This window comes from Scophthalmus maximus, chromosome 7 (genome assembly GCF_022379125.1).
Source record: "Scophthalmus maximus strain ysfricsl-2021 chromosome 7, ASM2237912v1, whole genome shotgun sequence".
Taxonomy (NCBI): Eukaryota; Metazoa; Chordata; class Actinopteri; order Pleuronectiformes; family Scophthalmidae; genus Scophthalmus; species Scophthalmus maximus.
Genome location: NC_061521.1, coordinates 17436486 through 17450391, shown reverse-complemented (window position 1 = coordinate 17450391; position 13906 = coordinate 17436486). Strand labels below are relative to the sequence as shown.

The window sequence follows — 13906 nt, the reverse complement described above, 5'->3', positions numbered from 1 at the left end:
GGATACAGTGTTTTGAATTCCCCCTAGTGAGCTGACTTGGCCCACTCCCCATCTTGGATCGTGTATACACTGCTTTTTTTTTTCCACACAGTCTAGAATAAACATTTGACCATCAGTCCAGTATTGCTGCATGGGCTTCCTGGCAGGCCGCTTCATCTCCACCCACTTTGGGCAATGGAGCCACTGTCGTCGTTCATGTCTGTTATGTGCATAAGTGTCCCATTTCGTCGTGCATTACCAGTCTTTTGTGACTCCACACTCCCATCTGCCTGCCTCAAGGTATAAGCATACCTTGAAAATATTATTCTACTGACTCACTGTTTGCATGCTGAGAACAAATAAACATATTCACTTGGCAAAACAATTATTTGATACAACACCTGCCTTAATCCTGTGGATCAGTGTGCATCTGTTCAACATTAAAGAATGACTTATAGTCTCTATCTTCTCCATCATACACACAGAAACACTTACACTCACACATATTAATATTCAATTCATTCAATTGTCCATTGCCAATTCCTTAATTCTTCAGTAACTGATACATTCCTTTGCCATGTGTGAGAATGTTTTTCCTCACTGAATTGTCTGATAGTGACTCTTCAGAATGAAACAACCAAGTGTCCCTCACATTTCCTACAGCTTGCCAACATGAGATAACGTCAGGTCAATTTGTCTCTATTCCAAAAGGCTGGACTTTATTAAGATGACGTTTGAAATTTATATTTGAGAATCCTTGTCCCAATGAAGGATATGAAAACAGGCGTAACGTGGGAACCGGTTATCTGCCGCTGACACCTTCTGCCCAGCAGGACGGAACTCTGTGGTGAAAGGGGACATTTCTCAGATGCTGGCATGCAGAAGAAATAAACATATTTTTTCTGTGATAGAAGATTTTTATATATTTTTTAAATTTTTATGTTTTGCAGTAAAATTTATATAAGGCATAAAATTTAAGTTGTTTTCTTTCAAATAATATCCTGATGTTCATAGTGAATAAATTTGGTGCTGCACTCCAGCTGTGGTTAATTGAAACATGCATTTTAACTGGATATGGATGCAGAGAAAGCTGTGACCCTCCAATTTGTTGACCTTTCCTTTTTTCTGTACCAACTCTACAACAAGAGAAGACTTTAGGCTAAAAGTATTTGATTTGAATGACAACTTGCTGCATTATCCACAATACTATAGTTCAGTGGTGGTGAGAGGTTATTCAGATCCTAAATTTGAAGAAAGTTAACCATTAGTCCTGCATTTAAATGTAAAAGTATAAGTAAGTTTGGAAAATGCAAAGTAGAAGTACAATTGATACCTAAGTTTAAAAAATTTAATGCATTTGTGTGTTACCAAATGAAGTAATTTTTTTTGGTCAATTGGTGAGCAATTTTATTTTTTCATTGGAGATCTTATATTTATTTAATCTGGAAACTAGCTGAATTTGTCAAATGTGATGGAGTAGAAACCGCCATATTTCCCCATGAACTGTGGTGGAGTAGAAGTGGCATAACATATGAAGTACTATCACATCTGCTGAAGGCTTGCGTTATGATACGCAAGCCAAAAATAATCTGTTATCCTACAAACTGTCTTCTCTATAGCAACTGTTTAAGTGTCAGTGCTCATTGTAACATTCACCCAATAAACAATTTGGGTCAAAAGAAATAAACAAGACTAATTATAGAATAAACTAATGTCGGCACTGATGAACACTGTTTACAGATGACGACTTCTACTTGAGAGGCTGCAGATCAGGACCAGAGAAGCATATAAATGGATGGGGGTGGGGGGGCATGTCACAGAATAGTTGGGAGAAATGCAATGTAATACGTTTTTTCAAGATGTGTTTGTGTTTTCTGTCATCATAAAGATGCTTTCCTCCAAGTAGGTAAGTCGTATGTTTTGAGAGAGAGCATTTTGGAACTGTTAAAATTGTAATCACATAATGTTGACATTAATTAAATTAAAAAAGTACTTGGATGGATGTGATGACTTACCAAGTTTTGTATAGCAATAAAATACAAATACACTTACAACTCATACCTCCGAACATTTGTGATTTTTTTTAAATCTTTATTTTGCAGGAGCCCAAATGACAAAGCTGTGGTCAGTGTGACGATTTTTACAAGGGGGAAATGCTTGCCAATATATTTCCTTCACTATACTGCCACCTAGAGACATCTATGATGTCTATGCATTCACAAGTAAAGAATCCATAAGAAAACTTTGAAAAGCAGCAAGCAATTGTCAAAAATGGAAATGATACAATATATTCTCACAAAAAGTCTTTTCAATTAATGAAATGGTTTATTTTGCAATATGCTTTTTTCCTGGTTAACTATGTACAACCCTATATGTTTGGGTTCTTCTGTTTTTCAGCCATGTTTTAATAGTCAATTTGATTTCTTTAATGCACTCAAACAGTTTTTTTTCAGGTTTTCTTTTATTATATCGCACGATGGAGTTGAAAGCTCTGTTAGCATCAACTTAATTTTCAATTGAGAACATATTTTCCTGTTTTTGGCAGTCAAAGTCTAACATCAAACCATTATTAAATTATTATCACCTCAAACTCTTCTCTGATCTCTATTCTTTTTTTGCTTTGAGTTTTTATGTTGTTATCATATGTTCCGTCGACTAAACCTCTCTCTGTGGTCATAGATATAAAACTGATCTGATTTGAATGGAATCCACAAGCAAAATACAAATTGCCTATAGATTTAAAACTAGGGAATTATTTTTATAGACTAACGTATTATCTGAAAAAAAAAACTTCTGGTGCTTTTCTGACTAAATTTGAAAATGAAAGGTCTAATAATAAATAACTTGACATCTGCAATGAATGAAGCAGTCACAGAGAAACTTTTTCCTCTGTTCTCCTTCGTCTTTGAAAACTAACTCAGAAATAAGCGGAGGCCATGAGATACTGTTTGATAAGCCCCCCCCCCCCCGAGGGCAGAGGCCTCCTCCTCTGTGTTCGCGGCCCTGTCGCAGACACGTCTGAACTGCGCAGCTTCTTGTTCTGCAGCCTGTAAACACTCCCGTCCGCCAATCGCCGCCCCCCGTGCGTCTGACGCAGCTCGACAAGCCCCGCCCCCGGCCTGGCTCTCACGCACCACTTACGTCTGACCGTAAAAAATAGAAACTTCCAAGATGGCCGAGTCCGTGGACTCCATGCATTTCGCAGCAAACAGCAAAACAAATTCCCCCAAACCCCTGATAGCCAAGCGGCCGCCGGAGAGCCGACCGCAGTCTTCCAGCGACATTTACCCGCCGCCCCCCAAGAAGGTCCGGGTGGAGGAGAAGGGCCTGAAGCACAGGAAAGTGAACGGAGAGGTGTGCGCAGGGGAGAAACACAACGGGAAGCAGAGTTGTGGGAGCCCAGCGAAATGGAGTTTCGGCCCGGCCAAGGCGAGCCACTCCGCCGCCGCCGCCGCGGCGCCCGCGACTCCCGCCCGGAAAATCTTCAAAATCAGCAACTTCCTCGCCTCGCCGCTCAAGATGAAGAAGGCGAAGGAGAAGCGACACCGGGAGAAGGAGAAGGGCGGCGAGGCGCAGCGGAGCTCCCCCGCGGCCGTGGAGCGACTGAGCCCAGCTAGCTGCCGTACAAAGAGCGAGAACGGCGACGTGAAACTGCTACAGAGAGGTGGGTCGCCACGGGCAGCGCCGCGTCCGGCCGGGCCAACATCCCATAATAAGACGACAAAACACGCGAAGGGATGTGGCAATAGAACATATTTATTGAATTATTACATAAGGCTCTGTGCCACAGGCCCCAGTGTGTATTAGGCCCAGGTGGAGATGTGATGCACGTGGAAATGTTTGTTCTTGTCCAGTAATGTGTGTGAACACTCCCCCCCCCCCCCCCCCCCCCCCCAGATCCGCGTGTGAAGGAGAAGGACCGAGAGAAGAAGAAGAGCAGAGACTGGAAGGATCACAGTCTGCCACCTGTGCATGACATTGCGAGAGAGAACGGAGAAGCGACTCCTCCACAGAGAGGTATGAGATCCGATGTGACCCGGACCAGCGGGGGCTAGAAGTCGGGTTCTTCTCTCCATTACTCTGGTTCGACTTTGAATTACATCGGTCTCGTCCATGTGTTTTGGCCACATGCAGTTTGTTCTTTGCTTCGATCTGTTCTCCTCGTACACCTTTTAAAAAGGTGGAGGAGTTATTCCATCTTTTCTTGTTTACACCGAACCAAACGAGCCAAAAGGTACGCAACACAAAATGTATGTATGTATGTTATAAAATTAGCTCTTGTGTTTGTACAAAATAAGTCAAATCTGAGCGGTGAGAAGGGCCAATCAGAAATATTAGGAACATTTAAATTTACAGGCACATTAAGTATAACGTTCGCAAACAAATGTCCTCACTTTAATTCAAAGTTTTCAAAGTTCTGCGTCAAGTACATGATGGTTTACTTGAAATCTCCACCTCCGCTACACTTTATTGCTCTCACATGATACCTGACATTGTACTGATCTTATTCTCACCCACAGAGCCGAAGGAGAAGCTCAAAGCTGGCTCAGAGGAAGACCTCCTGCTGAAGAAGCTCAAGAAGAAGAAGAAAAAGAAGCACAAAGATGGGGAGCGGGTGAAGGAGAGGTACAGCCGACCCAAAATGTACCACCGCTCGTGCCAGACGGTGTGCTCGGGAGTGTCTCTGGCTCTGCCCGAGTTCCTCAGTCGAATTAATGGAAAGAGCAGCAGCAGCAGCAGCAGCAGCAGCAACGACGGCGGCGGCAGCCTCCTCCACGCCACCACCACTTCACAACATCAACACCACGAAGATCCTCCTGCTACTGCCACCGCTACCTCCGCCTCCATCTCCTCCATGGTCAGGGACAGGCTGGGCTACAGCTCCCCGCTCCACTGTACGCCAGCGCCGGGCCTGTCCGGACTGGAGTTTGGTCGCCTGATCCACATTGAGCAGCAGGCCAACGGAGGAGCGTCCGTGGCGCACGCCTACAGCGAGCAGCTCTCCGGTCTGTCTCCGGCGGAGATGCAGCGCTTCGCTCAGGAGTTTGTGACCCTGTCGTTCAGCGAGGAAGACGGCCAGGCCGCCAGCTTTGTGATGGGAATCATTCACGGAGCGGCGTCCTACCTCCCAGACTTCCTGGACTACTTCTCCTATAAGTTCCCCAACGCACCGGTGAAGATGGAGGTGCTCGGAAAGAAGGACATAGAGACGACAACCATGGCCAACTTCCATTCTCAGGTGAGAGTATTGAGCGAAGGCTTTGTGTGTCAGGCGTGCTGAACTGTCCACTTGGTCTCTGTGTCAGTCTGTTGTCAGGAGGTGTGAGCAGGAAGTTTACCTTCCTACAAGCTACAACCACACATCAACAGCTTCTTTAAGTTTTTCCGTGCCTCAGTCTTTGTCCAGACTGTTGCTGGGTAGATGTTTTCACGCTGCTTTTAGCCACGTTCAGTCCCGTGTTCAAAGTGTTTCAGCGTCCATGGTGTGTTGTGGAGCTGTGAGCCCTAAGGGTGTGTGTGTCACGTCATCAGTTGTCACTTATCATTGGTTTCTTTGAAAAACTTTTCTGGCCCTGTGTTCTCAATGGCAATTATAACACCTTACGTTTGAAGTCTCTGAAGGTAGTGCTGAAAAAAGGTCACCTATGTATGAGTTCAAAAAACTAGGTCTGTATTTGGGAAGTGGGACCCCTAAAAACTCCATGAAAAACGATCCCTTTTGTGGAAATAACAAAATATTTTTTGTCTTATTTAATATTCACGGAAGCATTAATATGCATTATCCTGCCTCGGTCTCCATCCACTCCTCAGCTGATCACCTGCAGCTACGACACATTGTAAAATGCTAAAATAGGATTAATTCCATCATACATGTTCCAACCGGTAAGTTTCCCCAAAAAGGAAGAAGAGCCAATTGTACAGGGTCATATTTTATATATGTACGTGTATTTTATATAGCATTCTCTAAAGAATTAGAACTTAAACATTGTAACCCCGGTCAGCTCATGTTGTTGTTGTTGCTTTACTTCTCCAGTTGGTGGCAATTGTTACTGATCTTCATAGTTGTTTTCACCAAATTTGTCAAAAGTATTATTTGATTTATTTCTAAAAACACTTTCCTTTCATTCTGAATTGGTTTAGAAGACTTCTCTTTTACCCCATGAGTCTAAAAATCCTGTCATAGGAGTTCATTTGACAAGATATAAATAGAAATTTGCCATTCACATACCAAAATATTAAATGATTACCACCAGTCAAGGCTTTTTATAAAGCATGTGTAGCATGTAGAAATAACCTTTTATAAAACAACACGACTTAGTTAGAAATACATAAACATCACAATGAGGCACAAATGCCAAAAAAATTACCAGGGCTTTGCTTTTACTAATAATTACCATACATCTCCTTATGTCACAAGTGGCTGCATTATGCTAGACGTGATGAAGAAATCTAATTCGGTCTTTGTTAAATTATGTGTCAACATTTTTTTAAAAAGATGTCATCATTTGGTAAAAATATCAAATCATATCAGTTCTACACCCCAACCTCAGCTTGTATTCTGACATCATTTCAATATGTTTTTAGAAATTAAGAGAACTGCTTTTGGTCGGGCAAACATAAAATTATTTATTCCAATTATTCTTCACTGATAGTCCACGAGCTTTGTAATCGGATATTGCTTCAACTTGTCTGGCATCATGGTTTCCTTCACCACCAACATAAGGCAGGCGATGCATTTTATCCTGTGACTGTTCTCGGTGAAATCAAACATGATGCAACAGCATATTTTCTTTAGCCGATGATGGGGAGAGTGGACTTTTATTTTCCAAACCAGCAAACAGTGATGGTGAAGCTGACATGTTGAGTGCTACTCGAATGAAGTGAGTGACTGTTTGCTGTTAGACTGACATGATGTGTTAGTCTATTTACTTACACGCAGGAGTATTGGATACAGTATTACATTTATTTTATTGTGAATCTCGGTTCAATAGGCCAAAAGTTTTAATATTGTAGCACAATTACATCTGAAGTTTCGTCCACACTCATTTTCTTCCAGATGTGTGTTTTTACGACTGTACAAGAGACTATGGCCTTCCGTTCTTCTAACGCACCTGAAAACACAAATCGCATGGCCATTTACGTACACTGGGTGTGCGTGTGCAGGTTTAAACAGGAAGCTGTTTATTCTGCAGGTTGCTTGGTTGCAGAAAATGCTACAACCCAAAGAACAGCAATGGTGAAAAATAAGACTGGGATTTTCTTTACTTGGACTTAAGTGTTGGAAACGCTTGTAACTTGGTATCTATTTTGCGTTCACTACTGATAGTTGAGTTTGTGGCTGATGAAACAGTCAGGTAGCAAATGTCAGTGTCTAGTATCATTGTTTCTGCTCATATAGACTAAAAATAGAATTGGGATCAGCAGGAGTATAGTAACGTAGAAAAGTGATTTAAAACTAGAATATATTCTTGTGCACGTGGCCTGAGGGTTTTGTTCCTGCAGGCTGTGTGTCACAGACCCTGGGAGTATTCTGTTCTCATTTTGAGAATTAGAGCAAACACAGTAAACATACCTGTGACCTGCCCACCACGCTGCTGCTGTTAGACAAGAAACGGTGGCTACGCCTTAATCTTATACAGTCTGTCGGCTACACTCAGCATGGTATGGCTATGCTAACAATGTTAGCCATGCTCCCGAGCTGCAAAGCCTTTATTCAGGCCTTTATGCTAACAACTGTTCCCACTGTTGTTTTCACATCTCCTGTGATGCAGCCATTAACACAGATCACACAATTTGTCTTGCTTGTAATTCATAACTTTTGTTGATAGTAACATAGAAATACAGTAACATGGATGTACCTTTCTGTAGCGTGCAGCTGTTGACATGTCGATGAGGTGAAAAGGAAGTAAAACCTCTGTCCTGATGGTAACAAGTTAAACTAACAATGCTGGAAGTCCAGTGAGATGATGACCTCAGCTTTCTTTGTAATGTGTATATATTGCATATACAGTGCAAACGTTTCTGACAATTTCACCATGAACAGAATATTTTAATGTTTGCAAAGATAGATGTTCATGCGGTGCTGTCGTTCTGGATTGAATTAGATTGTAGAGGTGTACCTCAATGTGATCGCAGAGTATCGTTGTTGTTTTTTTTAAAGGTCCTTCCTTTATAATGTGTAACCAGCCCTGCAGTATATTACAGTGGAGTAAGATGAGGCAAAACATTTAAGCTTCAAAATTATCATAGAAGTGGATCCCTCTGATTCTGAGACATAATAAAGGTTGATGAGATTTTCTTAGGCTTCGTGAAATCCTCTTCACACTGTTGAAGTGGACAAGTTAATTTAGCCGGCAGGAAAAGTTGTGGAGCTTGCCTTTTTCACTGCTGAGTGTTGTTTGCAATGATGACTGCCAAGTGCATTGTTTCACCATTTTTTTCTATTTAAGGCCTCTGCTAGCTGGAGAACAAGATGACAAATAATTTTTTTTAAATGTTTTAACTGGCAGTTGACTACATGTTGTTTTTAATGGTAGATTTGATTAAATAAGATTTATCAATACCTGCTGGTTTAAAGTCTGACCCATTTCTTCTGTGGTCCTCTGCTGCAGGTGAAGCGAACATACTCCCAGGGAACATACCGTGCCGGGGCCATGCGGCAGGTCAGTCTGGTCGGAGCTGTGGACGAAGAGGTCGGAGACTACTTCCCAGAGTTCATCAACATGTTAGAAGAATCTCCCTTTCTGGAGGTTAGTGTTTTTATATTGTGTGTATTTACACATGGCTAGAGGACCTGTGAACATCTGTCTCTTTTTTCCCCCTGTGTATGGCTGCAAGTCATTATGTCACTTAAAGTTTCTCACCCTGTGTTTTTGCAGCGGACTCTGCCCTGGGGAACATTCTCCAGTCTGCGGCTGCAGAGCCCCACGGAGAGCGACGACGGCCCCATCATGTGGGTCAGACCTGGAGAACAGATGATCCCCTTGGCAGACATGCCAAAGTCGCCCTTCAAAAGGAAAAGGTGTGTGGGAATATTGAGTGGTTAAATGTTTACCAGTGCACAGGTGGTATCCTCTCACCGGCATCCTCGTTTGTAAAACCAGGAAAATTACTTCAAGTGGAGCTGACATAGTCAAACTTCATCTTTGTTATCTCTTACCTGCACATGCTACATGTTCAGGTACTTTACTGGTGTAAATAAATATATTTCAGGTCCACCAATGAGATAAAGAACCTGCAGTATCTACCCAGAGCCAGTGAGCCCCGCGAGATGCTGTTTGAGGACCGGACGAGAGCTCACGCCGATCACATCGGTCAGGGGTTTGAGAGACAGACGACTGCTGCTGTCGGTGTGCTAAAGGCCGTGCGCTGCGGAGAGGAGTGAGTACACACTGGCACATTTTTAGCCATGTGACAAAAAACATACACATAACATTCACTTGTGCACTTTTGGATTAGATATAACCTGACATTCACGTTGCCCATATAATTTCTAAAATACTTTTGGTTTGCCACAAAAAAATTTTATGAATAAAGTTTAATGTAAGAATATATATAGGGAATATTATCTATTGTGTTCAGATTTAACTCAGACCAGTAAACAGTACTTTATGTTTTGCCTCACAGCAGTGACTTTCCTGCCCGGATCACCAAAGACGTTGTGTGTTTCCACGCTGGAGATTTCCCAGATGTGGTCATGAGGCTGCAGCTGGACCTGCACGAGCCCCCGCTGTCTCAGGTTGGTCAGGTTTATACGTCACGACAGTCATATGCTGCAGCAGCAGCAGCAGATAGAAATGTGTGCTTGTCAAACATTCTTTAAAGCTTCACTTTTCAATATGTTTATATAAACGTTAAATCAAATGAGTAATGTGGTCACTTTTTTCTGGGCATACTAGACTGTTTTGGTTTACTCTCACTGTGCTCATCAACCTGGTTTCCAGCTAAAAGCACTGATAAACCCACTGTAGACTACCGGCTCAACACCAAACAGCAGACTGACAAAGTTAGCGACTAGTCGCTGAACAAAGTGCAGCAATTAGCAGCTAAACAGACAAATGTCCCTGACAGGAAATAAAAAGATGGCCTTAAGTCACCATGTGGGAAGAAATACTCCAAATAAATGTGCATTGACTTTCATTTATCTGCATTGTGATGATAGTTTGTTGTTGCCATGTCCCAAGGTGAACAAAAAAAAAATCAAGTAATGTTGTTCTTTTCTTTCTACTTTGGAAAAATTAAAATATATACATTTTCATGTCCTCCTGTCACTAGTGTGTTCAGTGGATTGATGATGCCAAGCTGAACCAGCTACGGAGGGAGGGGATCCGATACGCCCGCATCCAACTTTACCACGATGACATCTACTTCATCCCCAGAGGAGTTGTCCACCAGTTCAAGACGGTGTCCGCGGTCTGCAGTCTGGCCTGGCATATCCGACTCAAACAATATCACCAACACGAAGAGAAGGAGGAAGAGGTGAAGGAAGAGAAATGTGAACGTACAGAGGTCACACTTCATATCACAGAGGAGGAAGAAGACGAGGACATGGAAGGGAAGGAATGTGACCCTGCTGTACAGAGAGCGATGAAGATGGAGCGAGAAGAAATCGAAGGAGGGGAGGGGCCACCCTCACAAATACCAACACAGATTTTCAAGGAGGAAGAGCAAGAGAGCAGAGCAGAGACGAAGGAGTTGTCAACGACACAGTCTCTACCTTTTGTCAAAAAGGAGAGAGACGAAGGTGTACTGACTCATACACTAATGGAGCCTAAAGCTGAGGATGATGAGAAGGGGGAAAGTAAGGAAGGGCAAGTTAGAGGTGCAGACACATGCCAGACACTGCAGAAAGGCCACGAGGAGGGTGGAGTGGACAGTTCATCCTTAAAGTCACTACAGCAAATTAGGAAGGTGAATAATGTGGAGGAAGAGAGGCAGCAAAAGACAACTCTGTCAGGTCAAGGACTAAAAGAGAGACCTAAAGATAGTATAACAACTACTTATAACACGCCACCGATCAAGAAGGATCGAGACAAAGGAAAAAGAGAGAAAGATGAAAAGGATAGGCCTAAAGACAAGGAGAGGAAGGACAAGGAGAGGAGTAAAGAGAAGGAGAGGGATAAAAAGGACAGGGCCAAAGACAAGGATAGAGAAAGAGACCGGATGAGAGAGCATGATAAAGTGAAGGCCGAGCCAGGAAAGGAGGGTAGAACATCGATGCCGCTTTTGCCTCAGATACGGAAAAAAGAGGATGATGAGCGGACAAGAGAGGGCAGCAAAGCCTCTCAAACCTCCCTGCACGCTCCGAAAGATGAGAAATGGGCCAGGGAGTGGGACGGGAAGACACAACCCCACGTTAAGAGAGAGAAGGAGCTCGATAAAGACAAGGCAGGAGCACTGACTGCATCCCACTTGCGGCCGGACAGAGAGGAGGCTCGAGACGCCTTTTCGCTTAAACACAAGTCTTCGAACGGGAAGAAGGAGAAGAGCGGGCTCAGGGAGGGCAAGGAGAGCAACACGTCGAGTATGCAGGCAAAGTCGGGGAGAGAAGACAGCAAGGCGGGAACGCCCAAAACTGCGAGTATTCAGGTTAAGAAAGAAGGAAAGAAGGACAAAGACATCAGCAGTAAAGATGAGAGGAAGAAATCTTCTGGTCCCACGCCGCCAGAACATAAACCACCACGGACGCTCATCACCTTTGACCTTTTTAAGCCAATGGAGGCTCATCAGACTCTCGCCCTTTCCTTCACGGACAGTCGACCTAAGAGCCACCATCACAGTGACTCTCGAGGCTCTTCCTCTAAGCCTGGATCCGACAGTCGGACAGTTGTACCCTCGAAAGGACCAAGAACAAAGGACTCTGTGCAGGGAAAACCTGCCACGCCCCTACAGGACACTCGGCCCCCGCAGCACTTGTTAAAACAGCCCCTGAAAACACACCCGCCCCACACAGAGAAAGACTTACTACTATGAATGTCTCGATGTCTAGTCTTCTATTTTTTACTGTACAATGTATGCCGAGGTTTTGTTAATATATTTGAAATTGTATCCTTCCTTTTAGACACGGACTGGTCTTTCTAATTTGTAATAGACGAGCGGGTGCATTCCATTACTTTTGCTGACACGGCCACATCACTCCAGTGACGTAGAGAAACGAGGATGTACTCTCCCAAGTATTTTAACAGTGCCTAAGAATGTAAGCTAAGTAGCTCACTTTACGTTTGTTAGCGAATGTATGTAGGCTCTATACAAAATGTAATGTGACCCGTGTGTCAGTGCCTGTGCACTACTTAGCTTCTCTCTTAAAGCACCTATTTTAGGTACTGGACATGCCAATCTGAAAACAACCATTCTTACTCCCTGCTGTAGAATTTACCTGTGTTCACTGTTTAAAAAAATTAAATAAAAATGATCAGCAATTCACAGAGCTCCTGCTGAAAATCCTTTGTTACTTTAGACGATGGGGTTTGTTGTTTATGACGCTCCAAAACCGGAGGAAGTAGTTGTTTTCAGACTGGACTTTGACTCACAGGGCTGTAAATGATACTGTATGTACCAAAACTGTACAGTATAGATGTTATTAGCACCAATGTGAGAAAATGTATACAGAAATTGCATATATTTTTTGTAAGACAAGTTTTATTTTCCATAGAACTTATTTATATTATTTACGGTCTGTTTTTATTTGAAACCAATGTATGTGAAAAGATTGTTGTAAATACATTTTATTTCCTAAGATAAGACTTGGTAGTGTGATTTATACTCTGATCAGAACCTTCTCAATAAATGGTTCAAAATATTGACTTAATCGATGTTAATGACTATGTTTTTGCTTCTTTTGCTGCTCGGGTCTAGAGATGTCCAACACTGTAAACTAATGGATTTACTACCACAAAACATGGCGTCACTATCAGTCAGTCAGAAATATTCACTTCATCACAGAAATATTCACGTCCAACACTGTAAACTAATGGATTTACTACCACAAAACATGGCGTCACTGTCAGTCAGTCAGAAATATTCACTTCATCACTTAAGTCTGTGGCAGGATATCTGTACACGTTCCAATCAGCCAGATAGGAACTTTTACTTGAATGCTAAAAAGGGTTGCTAATTTCATTACATTAAAGGGGCAGAAAGCATTTTTGCATTTCAGTTTTTTCGGCACAACCCTGGCTCTGTAAATTGCAATCTAAAAAAAAAATGGTGCGGAAGGCACCACACAACACTGCACAGTTTTTTAAACATCACTCCCAAACACTTTAAGAGATGTACAAGTGACAGACGCTACGACTCAGGGGCTTTCGTCTCCCATTCCCGAGGCTGGGGGTTCAAGCCTCGACCAATGCAGTCAAAAAAATCAAACAAACTAAAATCTTACTGCCCCTTTAACTTTCTCTCTGGGAACAATAGCCATTTTTCGAGTGTGGCCTTTCATCCAGCAGAATAGAATATATTTAGCATTTTACAATTAAAATGACAAGGACATGTCTTTGCACAGTGCAAATGACAATAGAACGTTCTGATTAACATTCAAATTGTGTCAGTGGCAGAGGGACGTCCTGGGATGAGTATTAACAAAATACATGTTTACACACTAATGCCCATAGTGATATACTTTACGATAGTGATTCCACAAACATATCTTGTGTGGCTCGGTGGCCCACAAGTGCATGCTAGTGCAGACTGAACGCAGTGCTAGTTTAAGTGTTGCATGGACATGGCAAACAATTGCTGCATTTGTGGGTACGTGTGTATGTTTTCTCCCCAAAAAGTGAAGAGGTGAATTGTAGACGTACACATTTTGGATCACACAGTTCACAGTTCACTTTGGTTTCTACTGTCGCCTACAGATGAGTCAGAAGGCAGTAATGTGAAGGCCAAAACAAAGTTGAGCTGTCCTCATATCTAAAACCTGTAAACCAGT

The 13906-nt window shown here is 42.7% G+C and overlaps 1 protein-coding gene across 1 annotated transcript; it reads left to right on the top strand.

Annotated features, from left to right (window-relative positions):
- Window positions 1–3128: 3128 nt before the first annotated feature.
- Window positions 3129–12787, top strand: LOC118314765 (lysine-specific demethylase RSBN1L-like). Its single transcript, XM_035641379.2, has 8 exons — window positions 3129–3643; window positions 3877–3996; window positions 4500–5218; window positions 8592–8729; window positions 8859–9001; window positions 9193–9360; window positions 9607–9718; window positions 10255–12787. The coding sequence occupies exons 1-8, from the start codon at window positions 3151–3153 to the stop codon at window positions 11950–11952; spliced, it is 3591 nt and encodes a 1196-aa protein (XP_035497272.2). The 5' UTR covers window positions 3129–3150; the 3' UTR covers window positions 11953–12787.
- Window positions 12788–13906: the final 1119 nt, after the last annotated feature.